This window comes from Octodon degus, unplaced genomic scaffold, assembly GCF_000260255.1.
Source record: "Octodon degus isolate 3935 unplaced genomic scaffold, OctDeg1.0 scaffold00010, whole genome shotgun sequence".
Classification (NCBI taxonomy): Eukaryota; Metazoa; Chordata; class Mammalia; order Rodentia; family Octodontidae; genus Octodon; species Octodon degus.
Window position 1 is genome coordinate 4098147 of NW_004524586.1, and position 24053 is coordinate 4122199.

The 24053-nt window shown below is 37.0% G+C and overlaps 1 protein-coding gene across 1 annotated transcript in view; it reads right to left on the minus strand.

Moving 5' to 3' along the window:
- Tm9sf3 (transmembrane 9 superfamily member 3) overlaps positions 1 to 24053 on the minus strand; it is an 81783-nt gene that overhangs the window by 30669 nt on the left and 27061 nt on the right. Inside the window, exons 5-11 of the mRNA XM_023709033.1 lie at positions 18865 to 18987; positions 15744 to 15904; positions 14354 to 14431; positions 9144 to 9275; positions 7087 to 7253; positions 3646 to 3740; positions 815 to 945 (exon numbers count right to left, since the gene is read on the minus strand). Coding sequence (XP_023564801.1) covers positions 815 to 945; positions 3646 to 3740; positions 7087 to 7253; positions 9144 to 9275; positions 14354 to 14431; positions 15744 to 15904; positions 18865 to 18987 — 887 coding nt within the window. The remainder of the gene's footprint in view (positions 1 to 814; positions 946 to 3645; positions 3741 to 7086; positions 7254 to 9143; positions 9276 to 14353; positions 14432 to 15743; positions 15905 to 18864; positions 18988 to 24053) is intronic.

Genomic DNA, 24053 nt, shown 5'->3' on the forward strand with positions numbered 1-24053 from the left:
TAAACTACTTACGCAGCCTTAATTACCTAACCTCACAATGGCAGTAACCACTCTACAATTTGCAAATGTGTATGTGGCACATGTGCACAAGGATACATTACAACTGAAGTCTATTCTGGCTCTAAAAGTTTTTTTCTAGGGGCTGGGGAGATAGCTCACTGGAATAAGTGCTTGCCTGGCAAGCACAAGGTCCTGAGTTTGATCCCTGGTACCACCAAAAAAATAAAATTCTTTTTCTAACAAAAAACAGTAATTATTCTTCTTAAGAGACTATGTAGAATACCATTATAACTTGTTCTAATTTTCATATATTTAAATGATCCAAAATATTCCAAAGCCTGTGATTACAACTAAGATATATAAAAGGAGTTTAATATCTACAGCAATATATTATTAATACTAGTATAAATAATTAATGAAATTCTAAAAATAGCAGGTTAATTTAAAAACGTGTTATGGAGCTTTACTTCCTACCACTCCACTCACCCATAACATTACAACATTCATCTTTCGTGGCACGTCATTACTCCTTGTATAAAATATATTCACCATTTTCAAACCTATAGTACTACTTCTGTCATACTTCAAAGTCAAACTCTCATTTTACTGATTCACAGATCAACAAGCAATTATAGGTTTAGACATAACTTACCTTATAGAGGTCAACAACATTTTTTTTCCTCAGCTAACTTTCCCAGACTAAGAATTTGCTGAAACTATCAACACACTCAATCGGAGGTACTCTGGAGGCAGCAGGCCTCATATTAGGATGTTGGTCCTTATTCAGTCTACAGGCAACATTCAAATAACTTACCATTGTTCCAAATGGAATGGCTCTTGAAGCGTGGTAGTAAATGGCTATAAAATTGATGAAGAAGGCAGTGCCACACACCATAGCTGGAATAAGAAAGGCCCCAATAAACATCTGCTTTATCCATCTCCTTCCTGAAAGAGAAAGAAAATGAAAAGACCAGAGCTAGTCAAAGATGTTTTAATGTTTGAAATGTAAGTATCTAATGCCAAATAATTTATTTCAAATTTTAATATAAACATCATAAAGTGATATCCTAATTATTCCAAAACAAAAGCTGCTAAGAGACCTGTCCAACTTCTCAGTATCTGTAAAGGAAACAGCTTCTGACGTTGATTACTTCAAGAACAATGTCCTGTTGTACAATAGCTTTGTCCTGATTCTGCAATTGAACTGCGTGAATTTTGACAGGACATTCCATCTCTCTGGGCTATAAACTGGCCAAATCGGAGTATTCAAAGTATTACTTAAAAAGTTCTATAACTTCCTGAAACGCCCATGAGGTAGTGATAAAAAATATCTCAGGTCTCCTTGTTTTGCTCAGACATAATGTTTATTTTCAACCGTTTTACATGTTGGAGTTTCATGTAAGCTTCCATTTGAAAAGGGATGACACCACTTAAAAAAATTTTGTGTTTTTAATCCCTGTTTTAGATGATTTCTAAAATTTACTCTTAGCTCCACAATTATAATTATGTACTTTAGTATTTTAAGCATTTCTATGTTTTAAAAGGAAAAAACAGTATGTTTCATAAAATTGCTCTCAGGAATCACAACTAAAATTTCAGAATTATTTCCTTATACCTCTATAGAGCCAAATTTCACAAAGCAGCTATTATTCAAATAATCAAAGGAAGAAATTTTTAACTATATTACAAAAACTTTTTAAATCACATTTGTGGCCAGGAAGATAGCTCAGTAGAATAAGCACTTGCCTGGCAAGCACAAGGTCCTAAATTCAATCCCTGGTACAAAAAAAAAAAAAAAAACCACCATATTCTTATCTACCAGGAGAGCAGCTGTCTTTCTAATATAGCCGAGTGTACAAGCAAGTGCACTGCTGGTGGAAAACATCACTGCATAGTTTAGGAACAAAATATAAAGACTCAAAATTGGATTATTAAAATTCAACCCCATAATAGTAATGGGAGCCCAAAGAGAATATGCTATAAGAAAAACATTTAGGAATGTACCCAAACTTCTGCTTTCCTCCGTATAAAGTTCTAACTCTTCCAACTACTGCCCAGCACTAGTATATCCAGCTCTCCACACACCCAGACCTAGTCAAGTCCTAGGCTTAAAACTGGGGCTGCAGCAGTATTTGGTACACTGAGAGCAGTGAAAAGACCCAGGGCTCTACTGACGTTAATTAAAAACTCTTGATTCCTTGGGTTGACCTCTACCTTGTAGGTCCTTACTGATTTTCCAGCATTATTCAGACAAATGTTAAGACATGATCACACCTCCTCAGAGGGCTATCAATCACAATATAATGTTTGTACTTGTTGAGATTTGATAATCCCGTATCTGAGCTTGAAATCTTAGTTGTAAATACAGAAGAAGAAAGTTGACTGGATGTTCTTAATTTGAAATCAAACTAAAGATAAATTTAGGTTCAAGTAGGAATACATATCTTAGTTTGAATAAATTTGTTTGTGCTATGGAGACTTTTTCTTGCCTAACTAGTTTTTCTGTTCAAATTCAAAGCATTAATTAGCTTAGACATCCTTATCTCCCTTAAGATGAAGCCCTGTTTAACTGGACTTGCTTCCCATACCTGGAGGTAGAATTTAGAGACTAATTAAAATAGTCAGAAATCCACAGGCAATTCATAGAATCAGCTATATAGATGGTATTGATCACTAAGTTAATAGAACCTATGAAAACAAAAACAGGATAACCTGAGTGAATTTTAAAGGGTCATATATTATGACGTAATCCATCCGTGTCTCTAGTAATGATATTGCTTAAGATAGGCTGCGAAAATCACATTTAGGAAGCCTATCTTGGGAACATAATTTTAAGGCCTTTTAACAACCATTCATAAACTAAAGTACGTAACACACTAGTTTTCAGTGTTTTTCTGATCCCAGACTATCACGAGGAAACCAGAGGAACTTTACGAGTCTGAATATCATCACAGTATTATCTATGTATTATCACCATCATTTCCAGATCATAACAGTAACAGAATAAGAAAGTATTTAACATGAAGTACTCTTAGCAAGAGATTATGATAGAGAATAACAGAAATACTTGTAAAGGTTCCTTTGACAAATATTTAACAGATACAGCTCTCCTTCCTAGTCTTTCACCGATCAGAAGTTTTATGACACACCACTAAGCATGCTTTTGTGTCTGCCGGTCATGATGCTATGCTCTACGTGGGGTCCTCGCACGGAGCACATCTAGGAAGCTGATAACTGAAAGCAATACAGTTCAAGTAAATGTGTGTCACACATGTTCCTCAAGGCTAATTTCCCAATGGAACTGACATACTACTTAGTCACAATTTTAGGAAATAAAATGCAAAGGTTCCATAAAAACAAGACAGAACACATATAACAGGTTGGTGGAAGTCAGTGAACTGGGACAGCAAAGGAGTTTATAACAGCTATACTGTTCATTTTTATTTTAAATTTATGTATTTGGTACAGGGTCTCACTACGCAGCTCAGACTCATAGTGATCCTCCTGTTTTCAGCCTCCCCAGGGCTGGGATTACAGGCATGTGCCACCACGCCCAGTCCATACTATCCATTTTAAATTTCAATTACCTCTTTAAAAATATTAGCACCTATAATTAAAAATTCACAGTGATAACTACAAAGTTACCTCCTTGTCTAGCATACAGACTTCCTCCAAAATAACCGTTCACTGGAGATGTAGCCGCATAGACAAATATGGCTGTACTGAGCATTGATCCTCTCCTTAAAAAGTAAAAACATAAGGAAATCACCAATTAAACAACAACCAAATTAGATTAACTTAATTTCAAGGATAAAAGTAACAACACGAAAAGACCATATCTTGGCCTATAAAAGACACAAAAAAGTACTCTAGTGAACAAATGCCTACTAAAACTGTTATTAAATATATCGGGCTAATTTTTTTTTAATCTGCAGTTAAATTTCATAACATATTATACATAAATATTTCACTTTCTTGGCAAAAATATTAGATGCTGATGCTAAAGCTGTTTCACAACTCTGTAAATCAAGTCCGTCAAATGAAAAAGGATATTCATGATTTTAAAATATGAGTAAGACATTCCTTTTCATAATTTGATTCAACTGCTTAAGATTCTTGCTTAGAAATAAAATGGAAGCAAGAAAACTTATGTTAAACATTATTTCAAATAGTATAACACTAAGACTTTCCCTATCAGTTTTCCTTATGCTGTCAAAATGCTTTTTTCAAACTCTACAGGTTTACAAGTCCACAATTAACTCAGATCTGTCTATAATCCCTAACTGCCCCTTTGGGTAATGACATCTAGGGAACTTATACCAAAATCTCTGTTGAATAAAACTGGAGAAAAATATTTTTAAGTGCCCAACTGCAAAGAGAAATATTACAATAACAGTATCATCTGCCATAGAACAGAGATGTGCTTATTAACCCACAAAACATACCAATCATCAACCTACCAATCTTTCAATACGTAGCACTATTCTGCTCAAATACCTTGGCTTATTTTCTTAGGTTGAATAACTGAAAATACCGCACTATTTTATTCCCATCAATATATGGCTAAACACAGGTAAACAGGAATTTGTCATCTTTAAGTTTAACAATTATAGATCTCAAAGTTAATCAGTTTCAAAACCTAATTTGTATTTTCAAGAATCCATTAAACACAAGTGGTTTTCAAGTACTTCCAGGCTACTGTTAACAAAACTGGCCCATTCCATTCATAAATACGTGTGCTAAGGCTGACCTAGGCCTAACAAAGCTGAAACAAAGGAGACTACTTGCAGGGTAAGACCAGCCTAATTAACTCCAGTCAGAAGTTTCTAGTACCCTCAGAAGAGTCAAAGGGCTGTCTGTGTGCCTGAGGTTCCAAAATGCCCAGGCATTACTTAAGTTTCAGGTCCTCATAGACAAGCAGGGTATCCATCAGCCTTAAACATCAGATTTAACCTTCAGCTCTTTGCTCATATTCTACGGCATTTCACTCACTGCCACCCTCCCCCACTGAACCAGTTTTGTCTATAATAAAGTCTACTGAGACAGCCTCAATACTGAGACTGGAGGGGTAACCGGTAAGCAAGGGTTACGCCCCCACGTGCTACGAGTCTGCCACCGTGCCGAGCAGCAGTACCAACAGCAGCGTACCAACGCTACCTCACGGCTACGCTAGGCCTTCTCAAGAAGCACGATCACAGCATGCGCACCTATACTGATACAAAGTCTGCCCTCAAAGTACTTTTTCTTCTGACTGTCACTAGGGTGCTCACAGAAGAAAAGTAATTTTCTCACGCTGTATTATCTAGAATCACTGCATTTCAGGCATGATTTATCTCAATTTTATATGTAAATTTTTCACTTTGTCAAGGTTTCATTTTTTATTATTGCTACTTCCATTTCTATAACATAGTAAATTAAGAGTTCTACAGTAAGACTGCCTAAATTTGAATTTCAGATTATTAATATCTTTTAACAGCTGTGTGATCTCAAATTACTAAACCTCGCCAAGCTTAACTTTGTCTTAGAATAGAAATAATACTCCCTTTACAGAGTTGATATGAAAGATTAAAGCTAATGTACATAAAGCAAAATATACGACACCTCACTTATGTTAGTCCTTTTTATAGTAATACTGCCTTAGTACTTATAATTATTTTCACTTCAAATATACATACCCTAATGCAGCAACTTACAGTAGTAACAGTAAAACACAAAGTATGACTTGCCTGCTAATATGATCTATAACAGTTGTTTCCTATTTCTAAAATCTGAAGGTCTCTAGGAAGAGTTTCTGCATTAAAAACGAACTGCTGCAGTATTACACTAACATCTTAAAAAGCAAAAACTTGGATTCTAGGAAAAGTTATTTTCAATGGTTAATAAAACTGAATAGTACAGTAAGTGTCAACTCACAAGTGATGAATTAAAGTCAATACTTACTGTAAAGTACAACTTGTTCGTATATTTGTAATGTTTTTCATATATTTAGGATCTGTCTGAAATATTCCCTAATATATGAACTACTCACCATAACTCTTAAGTTTTAAGTTTTGGGCAATTATTTTAAAGCTTTTGTGATAAATGAGTAACAAAGGTTATATATGTACATCAAATAAATACAATAAAAACTAGAGAATCAACTTCACTGGTTTTTGTTAATATTCTAAATTGCCTCAAGCGCTTATTCCACTGAGCCATCCCCCTGGCCCCAACTTTGTTGTTAATACGTATCCACCTCAACAGCATTGATGGGGTTCTTTCCACACACAGAACTCTTCGTGTAGGCACTGTACTTTCAGAAAAGGTTAAGTTAAAACTCAGTCCTTACTCTCAAGGAACCTACTGTCTAAGACAGGAAAAAGCAATTTAGTCTGCAGTACAACATTTAACACACAACTAAAGAGTTATTTCTGTATGAACTACGGCTCGTCCCTGAAATAGTGGGCATAAATACATTATGAACTACACCAGAGGGCCTCATGGAGTAGCAAGAAACACCTTAATCAGAACCCCTGCCGACAATGCGCCAGAGTCACTGCTTATGGATGTTGTAGCTCTCTGATCACAAGGTGACAGCACTACTTTTGAAAGTGTACAACTTCTTTCTAGTCAAAGATCTCAAATCGAAATTTCAAACACATAATTTTGTTGGGGGCAGGACAGCACCACAAACCATGTAAACACAGAAGAGTGGTTTAGGACTTTCATGTGTATGGTTTTTCTTTTCCATCACTCTTTTACCAATATTTATGATTCCTGATATTCTGCACAGAAGCTAGATTTGGAGAGAAATGTTAAGTACTAATTCAGTGACTATCATCCTAGAAGTAACCTATAGGTCTCTAATAAAACAAACTTTGTAACCAACTGAAATGTTCAATAAATAAAATGTTCAGTAATGCTAGTAGTTAGATTTAGCATGTACAGAAAAATACAGTTTAAGGTTATTACTCATTATTTGCCTATAATAATAACAGTAATTAATTTCTAATATAGCAAATGCAAATATTCAATTGTGATTGACTTAAAAGGTTTCAATTGTTAAAACTATTCAAGAAAAAAAAGTAATAAAGTGTAAGCACTTACTCGGTATATAAATCTTCTATCATTGCAACAATAATAACAATGAGAGACACAGCAAATATCTGACATCCAGAGCCAATGAGAGAGGAAAATATCAATGGGTGACTTGATGGTCTAAATACGTCTCCATGCACCTGCTTCCATCCATATTCATCTCCTAGGTCTCTATCCTATTTACAGATATATATGTACAGCAAAACAAAAATCATTTTAAAATCAATTAAAAGTCAATAGATTTTTTAAAATATAGCTGTAAGTTACCTCCCTCCAAATGTACAGCTTCTCACAAAATACTGAGAAGAGATATCTCATATTTAAAATATCACTGCTAGAGCTCAAAGGTAGCCTGAACTAAAATAGTAAGACTGGGTCTCAAAAAAAAAAGAAAAGGAAGGGAGATGGACATATACATATGCACAAGATAGTTAAAATAGTTACATAGCTCATTTCTCTTAGTTCATTGTAAACAAAAGTTCTTGCTAATGCTGTATGGACAATATTTCATGCCTATACCCTATACCCTGAGTTACTATGAAACTAACAATGTGCAGTATATTAATTATTGTTACTTTCCTATTACCCTAATTTGAAACTGTTTTATCTCTTTCTTCTATTTTTCTTTCTTTCTTTTTTTTTTTTAAAAGCCCCCAAAATAAAATAACACAGCTTTAATAACATAATGTCAAAATTCAGGAGGTGACTCCTAGATGTGCTCAAATAATCTCAAAGAATGAAAAAATGACAAATTGGAGAGCAAAATGAAACTATCAGATTGGAAAAACAGAATGACTATTACAATTACTTTCAGGTCCTATTCATGATTGTGGTTTTCTATAGTGGGGTGGAGTGAGGTGGTCTCCTTTTTTTTTTTTAGCAGAACCAGGGATTGAACTCAGGCCCTTGTGCTTGCCAGGCAAATGCTTATTCTACTGAGCCATCTCCCTGGCCCCAAATGTGTACAACTTTTTTTTTTTTTTTTTTTTTTTTTTGCAGAACAGGGGATTGAACTCAGGCCCTTGCGCTTTCCAGGGAAGCGCTTATTCCACTGAGCCATCTCCCCGGCCCTGGGGTGGTTTCTGAGACAGTCTTGCTATGTAGTTCAGGCTGGCTTTGAGCTCCCTATGTAGTCCAGGCTGGTAAAAACTCTCATCAATCTTCTTGCTTCTCCTTCCTGAGTGCTGGAATTAAGAAGCACCTGAGTCTACAGTAGTTTTCAATTAGAAATGAACTTCTCCTAGGTGTAGCAGTCATTCAAGGTAATCTTGTCTTTTCTTTCGGGGGGGAGGATAGGAAAGATCATGGTCAGGTGTATTTTAAGAAAGAACAAGTATCTTATCTACCCTCTGATAGGTCACAAAACATTTTTAGCATATTAAAACTTAAAGTTCCCAAACTTATTTAAAGATGAAGTATTCAATATAGAATATCCATTAATATTCTATAGAAAATATCTGTTCTATAATTTAGGATAATTTAGAAAAGAAACTCTGAACAAACTGAGCTAAAAATAAAACTTTCCATCTACTTCTGGTACATATTAACAGTAACCTTCTAGCTGTAATTCTGAAAACCAAGTTTACTTCATAAATCTGATGGGCCATCACTGATGCAGAACTCAGTCTGAACAAGAGCTTATTCACAGCTGGAGGTCCAAACCTGCAGCCCAGCATTCTGGGGGGCTCGGGCAGGAGGAGCATATGTTCAACGCCAACCTGGGTAATTAAGAGGCTTAAGCAAAGACCCTGTCTCGAAATACATGAAAAAGGGCTGGGATGTAGTGCAGTGTGAAGGCCCTTGGTTTGACCCCAAGTATCACTAAAATAAGAAAAAATATATCTAACTTAGGTTGACTATTCATATTTTACTGAAAGAACGTTGATATAGCTAATTAGTGAGCATGTATCTGGACACCACTGGGAGTTCTATATGTTTCTAAAACCTAAAAATTCTAAATTTTGAAAACTCATCTGACCTCAAGACTTTAGGTAAGAAATTATAAGTCTCAATATTCAGACTGAGATAAACTGTTTCTGTAAATATAATGTGAAGTGTTTACTCACCATGTCATCCATTTCTTCTTCTTTACTGTACCGGGCATAATCTTTTCTTAAAGTTCTCATTAAAATCATTGAAACTAAGCCCACCAAGAAGATCACCATCATGAAGGAGTTGAAAATTGAAAACCAATGAATCTAAACCAACAGAAAAATAAAATGTAGACAACATAAATTAGTCACAAAGATCACAGACCTCATGATTACAACTATACTGCGATCCATCTTCTATATCTTCTACATCTTCTACCTAAAAATCCAAACCTAAAGCATTTGGGAGTAAGTATTCACTATGTCAAAGGATTGGTTTTCCTTATGGTAATGCTTCCACACACTGAACACGCCATCAGCCAACGCAAGTTCACATCCAAATCCACTGCGCCGACAGAGCACCGTTTGGCCACAGGTACCTGCCGCTCAGCACTGCACAGGAAGAAGCAGGGAGCTGAAGTCAAACAGGACTGGTTACTCTAACACAGGCCCTGACAGCTTTCAGCTTCAGAGTCACAATTTCTCATCTGAAGAACGGAGGAATTACAAGTGACTTGTAAGATGTAGTAACACAAAAGCATGGTATCAGGTCAGGTGTAGAAAACTAGGAACAATAAATACATGTGAGTTTTCTACCCCCAACTGAGCAACAAATCTGAAAATTGTGAAACACCACAACCGAACCATCCCACCTGTCACAGACTTGGGCCACCTTCCTGAATCACTTCCTTCACTTGTCGAGTGAATTCATCTTCTCTTTCTGTCACCTTCTTTATTCATTCAGTCCTCTCCAAATCCATGGTACACAAAACATGAAGAACCCTCAGTGCCTCAGTGTTCTGAGAGCTCATAGGTGTGCCTTCATTAACAGGTTAGTCACTGAAGTAAACCCAGACTCTGGTCCATAATCACAAGAACGACTGCATCTTTGTGTGCATAACAGAATTCAGGGCATCCAACTTGAGCTTGCTCTGTGGCACTGCCTGCCATCCCTTTATTTACAATTTCAAAAGATCCTTAAGGATAGCTCTGAAATTTCTTTTCCTCAAGGCCCCAACATCATCCTTCTCTCGTCTTCTCTCCTCTCCTCTCCCCTCACCTAGCAGCACACAACCTTTGTTCAAATAGCTTTAAAAAAAAAATAAATAACCACAGCGTCTCTCACTATGTAGTTCAGGCTGGTCTTAGACTGACAGTGATCCTCCTGCCTCAGCTTCCTGAGTGCTGGGATCAGTTACAGGCTTATGCCACTACACCTGATTATTCAAATATCCCTCTGAACTTTCATTCCTCTGTCAACCTCCCAGAGGCCACTTCCCTTTAGAAGCACTCTTTCTTACAAGCCAGTGGTGGTGAATCTATGGCACACGAGCCTCAGCAGAACACAGAGCCATCTCTGGTGGCCCTAGCGCCAAACTGCCCAGCAGAGGATTCAGGTCTACAAGTAGTACTGGCAAGTGTGCGGTAAGTGGCTGGGCTGCATTTTGGGCAGATGGTCTCTGTGTTTCACCATCACTGCTTTAGGCTCTAGACCTCATTCACTGTGAGGCGTTTTCCCCCCTCTCATCTTGTACCCCTAAACCTCTATCCTTCCCCAGCACTAAGTTATCACGAAGTTTAAATAGGATACTAACCATACAGTATAGTGCCAGGCATGCCTAAAATCACTAAAACAGAATCTGGAAGCTACTGTTACTGCCTCTCCATTTAGCTGACCTTTCATCCTCTAATCCTTTTGACCTTCAGTCTCACCTCCCCTGCAAGGTCAAAACTTTTCCAGTAATAACATGTTCCATTCCTTCTCTCACTTCCTCCAAAATACAACATCTGTCACCTTTGTCCTCCCCAAATTTCTCTCAAAGGCTTGCAGTGGACTCCTAACCAGACTCAGCAGCCAAATGCCCGTTCCCTCTCCTTAATCGCTCTGCCTCACGGACCTACCTTGACACGGTCCGCCCACCGCCCCTCCTTTGTCATCCATGCCTTTCCTCCCACCATCTTGAACTCCTCTGAAAGTTCCAGGCTCTGAGGACTGCTGAGACTTGGCCCTCAGAACTTGTCATGAGCATTGTAAAGACGACACCCTTTGCTCCTTGCCCTCACGTCACCCCAATCTCTAGTGTGCCTTCTCCTGTTTCAGACCTTGGCTAACTACAACATTTTCTACTTGAGGGCTGGCCAAATAGCTCAGCAGATTAAAGCACCTGCAAGCAGGTGCAGGAGCCAGGGGTCGACTCTCAGGCCAGCCAGGCCAACCCTGCCCCCAGGGCACACTAAGACAGTGATAGAGACTGGGCGCGGTGATACACACCTGTAATCCCAACACTTGGGAGGCTGTAAACAGGAGAATCACTATGAGTCTGATCTAGTAGTGAGACCCTGAACACCCTGTAAACCCTTCCCTAAAATATAGAAAAAAATAAAAAATAAAAATGAAATAATAATAATAATGATTTCTACTTGAATGCCTTTCTGGAATTTAAGGTTCACACTGCCTGAATTATTACAGTAAACTCATAATTGTCCCTCACATATAGCACTTACCTCTGATTCTCTATAATTTCTGCTAACGGGATTAGCCTTTCCGAAGTAATTATGTTCATGTATCACACCTCTATTAACTCCTCTATTACTCCTCTATTACTCTAGTAAGAGTAATATATCATATTACTTTCATATCAAAGTTAAATTATTTCCACAATAACATATACTCTGTATAATATGGCCAACTCATCTTCTCTAATCAACCTATTCCTGTTCAGTGGCCCACAAATATAGCTAACTACTATCTTTTTAAAATTTTTTAAATAATTTCTTCTCAAATGGGATCTAAGTCTATCCTCCTTCATAAATTGCACCTGCTCTTTAAATTCCAATTTAAGCGGTGCCCTTACCTCCATAAAACCTCCCATCTACATGTTTCAGTTCTTCAAAAAAAATCTTCCTGCTCTAAACTTCTACAAGTCAATGTATAGAAAAGTAACAGTTTACTGTCCTGCACAATTACAACAGCCTTTCACCAACTAGATCCCATGTGGGGGCACGCGGACATGGTGAAGGTCAGTCTTGGCCCTCCCACTTGCCCTGGGGTTTCAAAGACAGCACAACTCCATGGCTCTCGCTGAGAAGGAGGAGATGGCTTCTGCCTCTAACAAGATCATTCCTCTTCCTGCTATCTACTGAACATCTACTGAAATCATGCAAGAAATAACGAATGAACTGTGTTTTAAAATGCCTGCCCCAAATGCGCATATAATTTTATCATAATGGTGTCACCTAAGATTTAAAAAGTAGTTTATCATGACCAACTTTTCCGAAGATTTTATTTTGTTCCCATTAAGAAAACTAGTAACAAAAAAAGTCAGAGGAAGAGAAAAATATATGATTCATATCTTCTTTCAGCCAATTTATCAAATTTTTAAAGAGAAAATTTACATAGTTATAATTAGTAATAAGACAGATATACCTAAAATGCTAAACTTCCTAACATGGACAGAAATGGACAGTATTATGGTAAGTGAAATAAGCCAGGCAAAGAAAGATACGTATCCCAACTGGGGATGAGGAGGTACTGTAATCTCAGCACTCTGCAAAGTCGAGGCAGAAGGATGAACAAGTCTGAGCCCTGTTGGGCAACTTGGAGAGATCCTGTTCTCAGAATAAAAACTAAAAAATGGGGCCAATCATGCCTGCATATGCCTGTAGGCCCAGCTGTCAGGAGACTTGAGGCAGGAGGATCACTGTGAGTTCAAGTCCAGCCTGGGCTATACTGTGAGTTCAAGGTCAGTCTGCACTACACAGCAAGAATGGAATAGTAGTCAGCAGAGGATGAGGGGAGTAGGAACAGAAAGACAAAAGATTGGTAAGTAGGAGCAAATTATAGTGAGAATAAGAGATCTGGTGTGATACTGCACAGTAGGGTGACTACAGATAATAATAGTGTACTGTATTTCTAAAAGCTAGACAAAAGGATTTTGAATGTTTGTATCATAAAGAAATAAATGTTCTGATTCAAACACTACATGATGTATGTATACAATCACATTACCTAACAAATATGAATAATTTTTTATGTTTTAAAGATAAATTTTAATTTTAAAACTGCCAACATGTCTAATAAAGCTTTCTTCCACAATATAAATTTAAACCAGAATCTATTAGAATCTAATAACAATGACCTAATATTGATAACACTCTTCTTTTTTAAAAAAAAATTATGAAATATGGTATGATTTTGGAATTTTTATACCAGGAGAAACATTTTTTTAAAATAAAGAATCCTGGTATCATAAAGGGGTTACTGACCCTATCTGCTGCACTCCAGCACCCTCTAGCGCCACTAATGATAGAGCCACATCCTCTGTTGTCACCAATTTTGAACAGGACTAGATGAACTGCACACCACTACTTATTCCAAGTATCTGCCGCATGTCAAGCCCAAAACTAGATGTCTCAGGAACATGATCAAAGAGAAGCTAGCTACACCTCAGCAAGGTATTCAGATGCTTGCTCCACTGTGAAGGGCAACTGAAACGCTAAGCCACTGCACCAGGTCAGTGAGGGGGAGCAGGGCCAGAGCTGGAGTTGGACTCAGTTCTTACGGCGGCGGCTTCCCGCCAGGGAGTTAGCAATGGGTGCCCCACTTACGCAGTAGAGCCCCCTCCACCTACTGCAGGAGAACACCGTGGCGACTGCAGCCTCTTCTGCCACTGTTGCACTCTCCACAAACCCCACTGGCGTATTTTTTTTTCTTGTATCTTAAATGAAAGCTCCTGACTCCCGCCTCTCCACAGGCCCCTGCACCATTTCTTTCCTTCACCATGAAGTTTTACAAAGGCAAGCTTGTGACAGTCCAGCACTACGGACATTAGCACTGTGGACATTAACTCTACCTCTAATTTCAGTAGCAAGAAGCTCATTTGACCATGGATATGAAATGCATTCTCAAATATTAGCATCATGAGCAATAAAAGTGGTATTTCAGTTGCCCACATAGTGTATTCTTCTTTGTGTAACTCTTCACTGGTTTTAAACACAGCACAATGAAGGGATCCTGATTTTTCCCCTATTAATTCCCTTCCTACCCTTATGCCTCAAACCTCACACCTCAAATTATGATGAATTGAATCTCGAAACCCACATCCCTGGGTGCCTTACATAAAAAAAGATGCTCAATGTTTGTAAAATTGATTTGCACACATACATAAGTCTTCAAATATACCTACCCTATGTTGAAAAAAGGATGGATCAAGGTATTTGTCAAATCGATCTTCAAATTTTACATCTGACTTTTTCCACTTCACCTGAAAAAAATTTTCATTTGAATATCAAAGCTAGTAAACAAATTAATATGACAAAAGCCTGTGTAAAATTTAACTTCATACACTTAGAATTAAAATTAAGTAGAGAAATGATGAAAACTATTGATGTTTCGAACAGGTAAAACAGGTATGACAAAACTAATCAAATTTCTTCTCTACGTAACAACAAAATGCACGACTTTCCTTTCAGCTTTCGTACCCTCCCCTGACAGTTGTGAAGAGCTGAACAGAAGCTCATATCACAGGTGTTTAAACCAATTAAATTGAAAAGTTGTACTTCTTTATCTTCAGAGTACATTATTTTTATTACCCAAGTCATACTTCTTTGTAAGTTTAGTTACATAAATATTATCTATACTAGGTACACATACAAAAACTTGAAAAACTTTCAAAGCCAGCTACAAGCGATGCACTCACTCCAGCTGCCACGGCAGTAACTGGCCACGAGGCTGCCCACGCTGGAGCTCTGTCTTCCTACCACTGCTAAGCCTAACAGTGTAGCTAATTTGATAGTTGCTAATGAACCTGGCAAGCTCTTACTCTACAAGAGTACATCTTTCCAATAGATAAGGTGAACCACAGTAAATTATAGCATTCTAGAAACTTTCAATACAGTATCCTCTCTATCTGCAACAGTAAAATAGTAGAGAAAACAAAATAAACACCAACATTAAGACACTATGATATAAAAATACAAAGCTTGGGTTAGCTGGCTGCCCAGTTATAAAGGTACATGTTGCTACAGCAAATGGTCAAACCTACAAACTCATCACTGGAAACTAATGCTACAGACCTGAAACACATATGCTCCCAGCTTCTAGGAGACCCACACTAAGGCAATAGTTTTAACACAGTATTCTGTTATATGCAATTTGACATTGCCTTTTCGTTTACATTTTCTTTGTTTATTTGTTTGAGACAAGGTCTCACTGTGTAGTTTAGGCTGGTCTTGAATTCAGTGTGTAGCCCAGGCTGGCGTCAAATTCAATCATCTATTTGCCTCAGCCTCCCAAGTGCTATATACCTAACAGGCTATGTACCTAACTAACAAGCAACACAGTAACAATGATACATCCAATGATCTGTTGAGATGAATTATCTTACAAAATTTCAACGGAGTACAATATTAAACTTTGATCTAACATGTTCAGATATTCGTGGTTTACTGTTCTTGAGCATAAATGGTCTGCTAATGCATGTGCCACTTTTCCAGCTCTGTATTTTAATTTACTAAAATTCTAAAACACAACCAATCACCAACACTTCTCCCTACATACTATATTTTAATACTTACTGAATATGACATCTGTATTTTAGTATTCGGAACCAGCTTCACCTTTCCTTCACTTGTTAGATTAACATCAACAATTCTATTTCCATTAAAACCTATTTCAAGTTTTTTATAAGTCCAAAGATAGTAATCTTCTCCATTTTCATCTGCTTCACCAACAATACCTATAAAAGAAAAAATTTTTCATAGAATACCACATAGCACTGAAAACATCCCAGAAGCTAAAAATTTATTAAAATTTTTTATATTGGCGTGAGCACTACTTAATGAACACCATGAACATACCAGAAACAGCAAGCATGGTTAAGGAAGGAAGGCAGGTCAGCATCTGACCCTCAGTTTCATGCTTTATCATTACTATCACCTCCAATGCAACAATTATCACTTTATTGTGCAAAAAATACTACTTAACATCTCAAAATGTTAAGGAAATAAGATGTCACTCTCTATCAAGGTTATCCAGCGACTAGTGATTAAGCAATACTCCTAATTATTTCCAGAGGCCTAGTGCACTGCTTTCTCTCATAACCTATCATCTACCCGCTCCTATAAAAATCCCTGCATGCACATGTCCCCCCGGCCCACACGTGTGTATGACCTACGCTTGAAATATGCGTCCTCTCTGTGCCTCAGCCTAAGAACCTGTCTCCGGGAAATAATCAAAATGGAAGACGTGTTGAAGATAAAATGGTAGCGAGGCAATAGCCTAAAATGATCCCTCTAATCCTGCACTCAGACAACAGAGGGCGTGAGGTCTCCAAGCTGTCAGCTCTTGTCCGATGCTCCCCACTGAAGTCTGCGTGTCCCGAGACCTTTATTCCCTGTAAGTTACTTCTTAGGCCCTCCCTTCTACAGTCAATGCATTCCATTAAAGAATGAGAGAAAAATAATTTCTTATAAAGGATTATCTGTTATTAAAGTGAGTCTCTAATTGGTACCAATTTAAGGAGTAAAGTTTTATTTGGGGATGTAGAAGAGTAAGAAAATCCCTTTTTTTGTCTTAATTATCAATAATATTTATTGATTCAAGAAATTTTTATGTCTACAAAACATTTTACTAGGCAGTAGAGCTAGAAAGAAAAATAATCAGATAATTTCAAGGAGCTTGCAGTCAGTAGCAGAAGTCTTTTTTTTTTTTGTCATAATTTTATTGATAAACAAATAGCAATGAGACAGTTTCAAATCAAATCGGTAGGACAGTTTCAATAATTAATACACTGTATACATTCTTCCTAGTGGTTAATTGCTGTACAAGATGCGGACTCGACATCCTATTTATAAACACCATTAGAACAAATCACTCTATTCATTAACAGAACGTAACTATGTATCTATCCTAACCACCCTGAATACACAGATACAAAATGGACATTCATCTGTATACCTTTTTTTTTTTTTGTTAAATTCCGTTATTTGAATATTATAGGTATGTAAAAGCAAAATATTCTAAAAGAGTCTAGTAGCCCATAGTAGTATTGGGTCTTCCGCTTAACTGGCAATGTCAGAAATTGTTGACCTGAGTCCCCCACAGCTCAACATAACAGCATGGCTTTATTTCTTATATTTCATTTTTAAAGAAAATCCTTCTAATAATTAATTCCATTAAACTTTACTTACCTACCAACTCTGAAAACTAGACTTTGGGGATAAAGGTACCAAAGCTTTTTTTTTTTTTGGTCGGGACTGGGGATTGAACTCAGGCCCTTGCGCTTATTCTACTGAGCTACCTCCCCAGTCAAAGCTCTTCTCTAAGATAGCTTTAAAAGATTCTGAAAAGTTTACTTTCAAAAAAGTTAAACTGAAATTTTTTTCTCAGTTCTGCATGGTTCAGCTATTCTAAGGTATGCAAATTATCTTCCCAAACACTGTAGACCCTGAAACTCTAAGGCTAAGTAATACTTTTATATTAAGACAAAAAAAAGCACAGTCCTCACTCTTGCTGAAGAGCTCCACAGTAGTGACAAGAAGAAAAAAAATTTTAAAAAACAAGGATCCAGAAAAGGCCCTCATAAGCAAGAGAAAAGACATGGGAGAGGGACCGGAGAGATGGCTCAGTGGAATAAGCACTTCCCTGGCAAGCACACAGGCCTGAGTTCAATCCCTGGTTCTGCAAAAAAAAAAAAAAAAAAAAAAAGAAGCAGTAGCAGAAAAGACATGGGAGAAACCCACTCTCTTACCAAAAATGAAAAAAGCCTAGCCTAGTGGATTCTCCTGAACTATTCTTCTGATTCTTTAGTAAATATTCTGCACATCTTCCTGCTATCCCCTCCCCTGCCAAGAACTGATCACAAAAATACATAGGTTAACATAACAATCATTGTATAAAATGGTTACTAGTATACCGAACTAACATGCAACACAGTAACAATGATACACACAATTACCTGTTAGGTGAATTATCTTAGAAATTTCAACGGAGTACAATATTAAATTTTGATCTAACATATTCAAGCATTCATGGTTTACTGCTCTTGAGCATAAATGGTCTGCTAACGATTTTAAGAATTAGAAGAAACATAAATTACATTTTATATAAGAGCAGGTACCAGGAGCATGAGCGGGAGGTGGTGTTATGAAGAGAAAAATGTGATCAAACTCATTGAATCACGCTCAACACTAGATTATTTTGTGTTAAGGAAAAGGTATGGATAAGCAAGAGCTACAGCAGAGTTTTTTTTAAATACTGAATTTCTAAAAGTAACAGTAAAACAACCCATCTGATAAGTTATCATATCTAAAAGCCAGACCAGAGCACTGCTTGAAACAAAGCAGAATTTAAAAATTCTATTCACATAGTCCCTTTAAAAGAACAAGTTAATATAAAGTATGAGAAAAATAGAAGCAAAAGATATTTCAAATTATTCCAAGCATCTTTTAAGTCCTTGCTCTGACAACTTACACTATATATATAAGTATACTTTTTAAAAGAGTTTCTTGTAAGTTTGGTAATGGCAAAAATTCTGCAAGTAACAAGGAACCATAAAATCAGTATTAAAATCATTCTGTGGAGAACAGTGAAAACACACTGACATAATCCAGGGTACAATCATCTAAACAGTCATCACATGAATCTTGCTCATTATGCAAATACTCCTAAACCTTTAATGTTGCATACAATACTCACCCCATATAGGTAAGTCATCTATGTACATCTGGTACCAGTAGTGATTTTTAATAGCATACACAAATGCATCTCTCTTTTCTTTATCCAAATCTATTTCACAGTAAGTAGCTGGCATCACATCATCTGCATAAAATAAAAATTGCAAATCAGCCCACTGGCTTGCAAAAGTCACAGGAAACTACAAGAAAAAAATTCAGTATTTCCTGAAATTAAAATTTCTATTTACGTGGTGAATTTGAATGACAAATATATGAGGGTTCAGTATACTATCCTTTCCTCTTCTGTGTATCTTTATATTTGTTTTATAGTGAAAGAATTTTTAAGAATAGTTATTTTCAAAGATTACCTTACCGTACTAAGTGAAAAAACTCCCCATTAAAACCATTTTTAAAACATCAATCAAGTAACATTAAAACATTTTTATTTTAACAATTCTAAAATAAGATTAATATACATTAGGTTTTAATATATATAAAAGCTGACAAACATGATCCTAACCACAGAGATAATAAGGTCTAGCTGAAAGATCCTGAGACTAACATTCATTTTAACATTCTTGAAAATGCAAGGCCCACAGGTTCTATGAGGAATCCCAGCAAGACTCCATAATTAGAAAGGTTACAAGGCACAGCTCTATCCACCAAGTACCATTATTCCTAAATTACTTGAAAGTCCCCCTAAAGATGAGTCATTTCTACTCTTGGATACTTTAAAAAATACCATTATAACAAAAGTCTGTTAAAGAATACCACTGTAGGGGCCAGGGAGATAGCTCAGTGGAATAAGAGCTTCCCTGGCAAGCGCAAGGGCCTGAGTTCAATGCCCCGGTTCCGGGAAAAAAAAAAAAAAAAAAAGAATACCACTGTAATAAAAGCCTGTTTTAAAAGTATGCTTATGTTTCTAATGAAACAAAACTCCAAACTTGTAAATACGTCAATCAAAAGAATTAAAACTATTTAGTGTATTACCTAGGCAATTAAGAAAAAATTAGTCTGAATGGGAACAAAAAAAAGCACAGGTTTGTTTCAAAATTCTCTTATCCTAGAATAGGGGTTATTTAGAATTGAAATACCATTCTCCTGAAGAAATATTAATCTTCTTAAATAATGATTAAAACTTCAACATCAACTGTAGTAGAATTATGAATGTCTCTCGCATTACATTTGTTTCCTCTTTCTGGTTTTTCCTCTTTTCTTTTTGGTACTTCAAACTGGACCCAAAACTTCACACATGCTAAGCAGGTGCTACACCACTATGTCCTCAGCCCGCCCCTCATGTTAATTTTTTTTGGGGGGGCACATTTGCAGTACATGCGGTTCGCAATCATCCTGAGGGCGAGTACACATACATATTACAACCTGCTTCCTTCTGTGACCCCACTGCCATTCCTTTAATTCCCTACCTCAATTTTCATTTGATGATATTAATCTTAGCTCCTGTTATGGCACATAATGTTTACATATTCAGTTACTATGTTTCTGCACATGACCTATCTTCATTCTACATATTTCTTCTTTCCCTCCTCTACACCCCTTGCCTTGCTCCCCTGGACCCCTCTCCTACACTATTTCTTAATCAGAAAGAGCAATCTGAGTTATAAGTTCAGATACTCTACAATATAACTAACCCCCCAGGGAACAGCTTCCCCTTGTAATAGATTAGCCCAGAGCAGATACCCTCAACTGACAACAAAATCCCATGGAAGGACAACAGAGAAATACTCCTAGTCTCAAAGTAGGAAAATGAAACAGCTCCATTTTCCAGCAGTAACTTCCAGACAGATTTTGTTTTTTCCAAGCCCTTTCAGAGCAGCCAATAATTTAAGATTTTCATAAGGGTAAAAATGAGCTGAGCAGTGGAACAAGGGACAGTCATGCTACAAACAGTTCCCACAGGAGTTAGAACTATCTGAAAGTGGTCCCCAAGTGGGTTTTTCATAGTGTGTGACACTGAACAAAGGACAGTGGGCAACTGAAGCCACCGAGAGGACAACCAGAACCAAAGAGAGGTTCAGGCCAGTGTGCAGCAAGAGGCTGAAGTGGCTGCGGGAGGCCTCCCCACTACCTCTGCAAGGCCCATGAATTCCTTGCTGCTATAAAACGTCATCTGTTTGTGGTCATTAAGAACATGACAGTTTTAGAGATGAAGTTCTGAACTGTACAGTACTGACTTCCCTGTACGAAGTTTGTAGAAGATCCCTGACAGCCTGCACTCTAGTTAGCTACTTCCCAACTCATCTAGCACCCTCTCTCCCCCCACTACCACCTAACTACCTGCAGGTTCTACTGTACCTTCTGCTCCCTTAGCCCCTGGACTCTTGCCTGTGCTGTTAACTCTACTTCCAAGCCCTCTCTAAAATCTTTCCTATCTCATCGTCTCCTCTGCAGAGTACTCCTACTTCTCACATTATGCGGCCTTCTCTTAAGTCCCCAGGTTTTCTCTCCACATTTCCCTGATGGCACACAGGGATCAACACGTCAGGTCCTCCAAGCTACCTGAGTCTTGCGGGTGATGCTCATAACTGACTACACCCTTTTTATCCCACCTATGCCTCCTTCAGTTCCCTTAAGAGTAGCTACTACAAAAAAAAAAAAATTCTAACATTTTAAAAGCATAATTTTTCCATTTATCTGACCAAAGAAATCACTACACAAGTATATACAGACGTGTCTACTTTTTTTCAGTAGGACAGTTTCAATAATTAACACACTGCATACATTCTTCCTAGTGGTTAATTGCTGTACAAGATGTGGAGTTGATATCCTATTTACAAACACCATTAGAACAAATCATTCTATTCATTAAGAGAATGTACAGACGTGTCTACTTAAAATGAAAATTCTCACTAGAATTGGCAAAAAGTCCTGAGGAGTTTCACTGAGGTAAATTCTAGAAATGAAATGAGATAAAAGGGAAAAATCTACCATGGCAAATTGCATAAAGGCAATGTTTTAATGAAATTAAAGTCCTGTTTTAATGAAATTCCCTTTAGGCATGTAGGCAAATGTGGTAACACAGACCACTGAAAAGTCTGGTTGGTCAACAGATGTCAAGAAGTACCACCCTTCACTTCTCTCAAAAGGAAGCTGATTCGAAGAAAACTAATGCAATGTGAACTAACACAACTCATTGTTCAGCATTCTATATAACTGGAAAACCACCTAGAAAATCACTATGAATTACAACTTGGGCATAATAGGACGTACCTTCTTCACATAAACCACAACCTATAAATTCTTAAAAAGAAGTAGTTAAGATTTACCAATGTAGTCAGGTGTGGTGGCACATGCCTATAATCCCAGAATTCTGGGAGGCAGAGGCAGGAGGATCTCAAGTTTGAACCCAGCATGGGCAATTTATCAATTTAATGAGATCTTGTCTCAAAATATAAATAAAAATATTTAATGGGATATAGCTCAGTGTGAAGGCCCTAAGGTTCAATTCCTGGTTATACAAACAAACAAACAAACAAACAAACCCCGAAAAAACAAAACACTAATTGAAATACTCTTTATGGACAAAAAAAATATAAAATATCCAAAGTTATAAAATGGCAAATTCAAGCAGTAGGCAAGGGTATGCAGTGTAGATACCGCGCTTCAATACATCTCAATTCAAAATAAAACTCCAAACTAGTAACTATACAGGCAGTACAAACTTTAAGAATGTGCTAAATATTCATGAATTTACTAAGAACACATCAACCATCATACTTTGCTTACATCCTCTTTTGGTAACATTTATTAAATTGAAAAGTCAGAAATATTCTAGTCCAAATTCAGCAGCATTTGGCAAAGTTTCCCATAAAACCACTACGCACTTGTACAGAAGCAGGCGGAAGAGCTCCAGGCTGCGCCCAGCTCTTACTAGCTTCGTGAATTACAGCAAGGGGCGGCCCTCCGTGAACTTCAGTTCTCTCAACTACAAGCAGAGGAGGTATCTGCACTATCTTCCTCCACGGCGTCACAGAGCTGAAAACACTGACGCATTCTTCACCGTGTTCTTAAGTGTCCTTGTCCTTGCACCCCTGAGAAAATTTGTCCAAAGCAATGTCTCCCTTCCCTCCAAAAATACACTTGCACACAAAATTAGGTGTACAATGTGAGAGGGCCCCAGACCTCTGAGGCCAGAGCTCCTGGCTGGACCCTATACTCCGGGCTTACCTAGCACTGGAACACAAGTAGGTCCTCAACAAGTGCAAGTGAATTGAAAGAAAACAGGGACTAAAAAAGTGGCATATTTACAGTTCATTTAACAACTTAAGAGCATCGTTAGCTGATCAACCTGACTGGTGAGATAAACTATACAGTTTTTCTTAAATAGCTATTCAGTACTAAATATCAAAAACTTTCTTTAAAATGTTTGTATCCTTTAATTTAGTAAATTTATATGTAAGAATTTATCTTAACAAAACATTAAGAAATCACTAAAATACTTAATGCAGAAGAGAAACCAAATACTTTCAAAAGTTGTAGACTACTAAGCAGCAACACCTAGAAGAATAACAATACAAACTCATAAAATTTAAGAAAAAATAAGCAGGATAAAAACTAAATGCTTAGAAAACTGACACATAACAAGCACAATATCAAGAGCTTTTAAATTAACTTTCTAAAATCATACATATGAAACTTTAACGCAGTGTTTATATATTTTAAAACAGTATGACAAATAGGAAAACAATGAAAAATTAACATAAACATATCAAAATGATATCAGTAATTACACTCAGGTGATTTTTATTTTCCTCCTTATATTTTTCTATATATACTAAATTGTGTACACTATAACTACATCACTATTAAAATCAGAAAATAATACACATACATTCCTTTAGGGGAAAGAAAGCTGTCAATCCAAAGGGTAATGACGGACTCAACGAAACAAATAAGAACTTATAAAGATACTGTGCCTGCCAGACCTGCAGGCAATACAAGATTTTAAAGAATCACTAGTAACAAAAAATAGAAATATAAGACTATATAAACTGACAAATTTCATGCTCAGTTATTTGGTCAGACTAAAACACTGGCTGAAACAGGAAAGAAATCCGGCATCAACTTTCCAGACTTCCAATTAAACAAGACAGACTTGACCATAAGTATGTTTCTTCTCCCTCCTGAAATGTACCAAAATATCAGTAAAGGGGGAGGGGGAGGGGCCAGGGGAAGGGGGAGGGGCCAGGGGAA